At 66.1% G+C, this 3,223-nt stretch overlaps 1 protein-coding gene across 1 annotated transcript in view; it reads right to left on the minus strand.

The window, feature by feature from the left end:
* The window catches only part of LOC144222665 (potassium channel subfamily T member 1-like), a 32,603-nt gene that overhangs the window by 9,520 nt on the left and 19,860 nt on the right, over positions 1–3,223 (minus strand). The window contains 2 exon segments of the mRNA XM_077753197.1: positions 1–152; positions 2,378–2,483. The exon segment at positions 1–152 is cut by the window's left edge and continues 11 nt beyond it. Of these exon segments, the coding sequence (XP_077609323.1) occupies positions 1–152; positions 2,378–2,483 (258 nt within the window).

Consider the following 3,223-nt stretch of genomic DNA (forward strand, 5'->3'; position numbering starts at 1 on the left):
ATGGGGTTGAGCTCCCTGCGGGGCCTGTAGTAGGCGCGCAGCGGAACGATGAAGTTGTACAGCCCGTTGCCCGCCGTCTCCGCCGAGACGATGATCAGCTTGTTCTTGAAGCCGTAGGCCTTGGCGTCTTCGTAGCTGTTGTGTTTGCAGCCCTGCGGGGGTGCGGGAGGGGGGGCTGGGTCGGCGTTGTCCTCGCAAATAGAGCCACTGGCCACCGGTGTCCGCGCCCGCAAGAACCGGTTCGAAGGGATCGAGGGAGCAGGCTGCGGGGACGTGGGGGAGGGTCCGCGGAACTGAGGACTGGGGGGCGTGGCCCTCAGGGCTTCTCGTGGGTGAGCAGACCGCCGGGCCTGCACTCGACGGCAAGTGTGGGAGCCCCCGAACCCCCGCCACCTCTCGACTCCACATCTGCACGAGGGGGCCACTGTGGTGACGCCGGGCTCTCCTGGGGACCCCCTCACCGAACGGCAGTCAGCCACCGGCCCCATCCTCACCGCCTGGCAGATGCATCCGCCCCTCGTGGCTGCCCCCGTCAGACCGTTCAGGGGCAGAGCGTGAGCTGGGGCTCCGGGCGGGGGGACAGTCGTGTCGGGAAAGGGAGGGAGGTGTCGTGGGGACCTGCTTCTTAGCAGAGATCTGTGCCATGTACACGTGTGTGCATACGTGTGCACATGCACTACGTGTAATGTGTGTACATGCCTATACGTGAATGTGCATTTACATGCAGTGTGTGCACGCACCTTCACATGTAGTGTGTATGCATACGTGTGTGCGTGTGTACATGTACTGTATGTGCGCACACATGTACGCGTGCACATATGTATAGTGCACGCGCACATGTTTGAGGGTACAGGCGTATGTGTGCATACATGTGTAGGTGTGCGCCTGTGTAGCGTGCGTGTGCACACGTGTCTGCATGTGCACACGTGTCTGCATGTATAGCATACACATGTATACATGTATGCATGAGCGTGCACACGTGTAGTGTGTGCAGGCGTATGCATGTATGCATGTGCGTAGGTGCGCACCGATGCCTATTGTGCACATACATGGGCACATACGAGTGTTCATGCATGCACGCATGTCGGCTGCACATATGTGCAATGTGTGCACATGTACACATATGTGCGTGTGTACATTAGTGTGCACATGTGTAGTGTGCGCACATGCATATGTGAGTGTACACGTACGTGTGGTGCACATGCTGTGCATGAGTGTGCGCACGTGTGCGTGACACACGTGTAATGTGCATGTGCGTACGTGCACGTGTGTGCCTGTGTCTACACGTGCGCTCTCTAGCTCCGTCCACTGAGGCCCGGTGCAGTGACACCCAGGCCCCGCCCCCAGATCTCGGTTTCTCAGCCTTATTTCCCCAGAAGCAGCAGCAGGTTCCCCGGGGAAGAGGGTGGTTGCAGGGCGGGTGCAGAGGGGGAGGGGCATCGCGGGTCCCAAAGCAGAGCGGTGTTCAGAGGACGGCAAGGACCCGGCCGCCTGAGGGGCTCCACCGGCCAAAGGGCAAAGTCTGAGGCTCAAAATCAGTGACGCTCGGCAGCGGACGGTAACGCCGCCACAATCAGTGCGGTTGGAACCCGAGCCCGGCGGGCATCTGCGAGCCGCGCTGATGGCTTAAGCGGGGACGAGCGTCTTCCAGCGAGCCGAGTCCACACGGAAGGGGCGCGGAGACGTGACGCACAGGCGAAGGGCACCTCTCCCGCCGCGTCTCCGCACACCTTCCCACGAATGAGTCACTAACCACACAGGCAAAGATGGAGGAGCCCAGGCGCCGCCTGTAGCATGTGATCAACACCAGCGCCCCAGGGGTGCGGCGAACGGGCGTCTGGGGCCTCCAAGGCTGTGCATCACCTTCCGAGATCTGGCCCCAGATGCACCTGCGGCGCCTTCTCACAAGAACACTCGTGGGCCCCCGCCTCGGGTGCCATCAGGGAGCTGAGGTTACATGAGGAACGTCCCTGCCCTCAGGAGACATGCAGGAGTGTGGGGAGGGGGCGCCCCTGCTCTCGGGAGACACGCAGGGGTGTGGGGAGGGGGCGCCCCTGCTCTCGGGAGACATGCAGGGGTGTGGGGAGGGAGCACCCCGGTCTCGGGAGACACGCAGGGGTGTGGGGAGGGGGCGCCCCGGTCTCGGGAGACACGCAGGGGTGTGGGGAGGGGGCGCCCCGGTCTCGGGAGACACGCAGGGGTGTGGGGAGGGGGCGCCCTGGTCTCGGGTGGTTCGGGAACATACGCCTCTAAGGCGGAAGCACCGTCGTGCAGGACGAGAGCGAACACGGGCAGAGGCCCAGGATTCCCTTCTTGGGCCGCGGCTTCGCCGTAAGTTTGGGGTCACGTCCCACCGCGCGGCAGGGAGGTGACCCACCTTGTCCAGCCGCAGGCAGCAGAAAGGGGCCTTCACAGGCAGAAGGTGGCACAGAGTGGGCGAGCTGCCGATGTAGGGCGAGTTGGGCGGGTAGCCCTTCACGTACCTGGTGTGCGGGGGGGACAGGAGCCCTCAGCGTGGCCCCCGGCCGCCCGGAGGACGTGGTCCTGGACCTGCCCCCCCGCGGGACGGCCCCGCCCCCTGCCCAAGCCCCAGAGCAGGCAGGGCCGCGCTCCAGGCGGCCACACGGAGGCGCCAGGCCCCGCGGACTCATCTGTGCGTGTGAGGCTGGCTGTGCCAGGGCACGGCCCTTCCCCTGGGGGCTGAGGCCAGGCCCACACAACACACACGTGGACACACGCACGAGTTACACGGGCCTGGAAACCATGGGCAAAACCCTGAGGGGCTCTGATGGCCGGCCCTGCGCCCCCCGCAGCCTCCCGCACCCCGGCCGGCGGGCAGACGCCGGACCAGTCTCCCCAGCAGTGCCCAGTGCACGCCACACGGGGGCGGCCTCCCGGCCCCAGCCCGGCCCCAGCAGCGTGGGGAAGGGATGGCCTCAGAGGGCAGCCCCGCCCCGGCCGCCCGGTGTCCCGCAGCCCCGGGCGGTCCGCCTGGATCTCCGAGCTGGTCCCTCAGGGCCACAGCCCAGGAGGGCGGCGGTCAGAGCCTCCCTGGACCAGCGCAGGCACCTGGCCGTGGCCCTGTTGTGAGGGCGCCGCCCCGAGGCCAAATGGCTGAGAAGCGCCGAGGACAGACTGGGGCAGTGGGCAGCCCTGGGCCCAAACCCAGGGCAGGATGGCGGCTCAGGACGGGCCAGGGGCGTCCGGGCCCGGGGGGCGCCGC

This window comes from Crocuta crocuta, unplaced genomic scaffold (assembly GCF_008692635.1).
Source record: "Crocuta crocuta isolate KB4526 unplaced genomic scaffold, BGI_CrCroc_1.0 scaffold971, whole genome shotgun sequence".
In the NCBI taxonomy this organism is placed as follows: domain Eukaryota; kingdom Metazoa; phylum Chordata; class Mammalia; order Carnivora; family Hyaenidae; genus Crocuta; species Crocuta crocuta.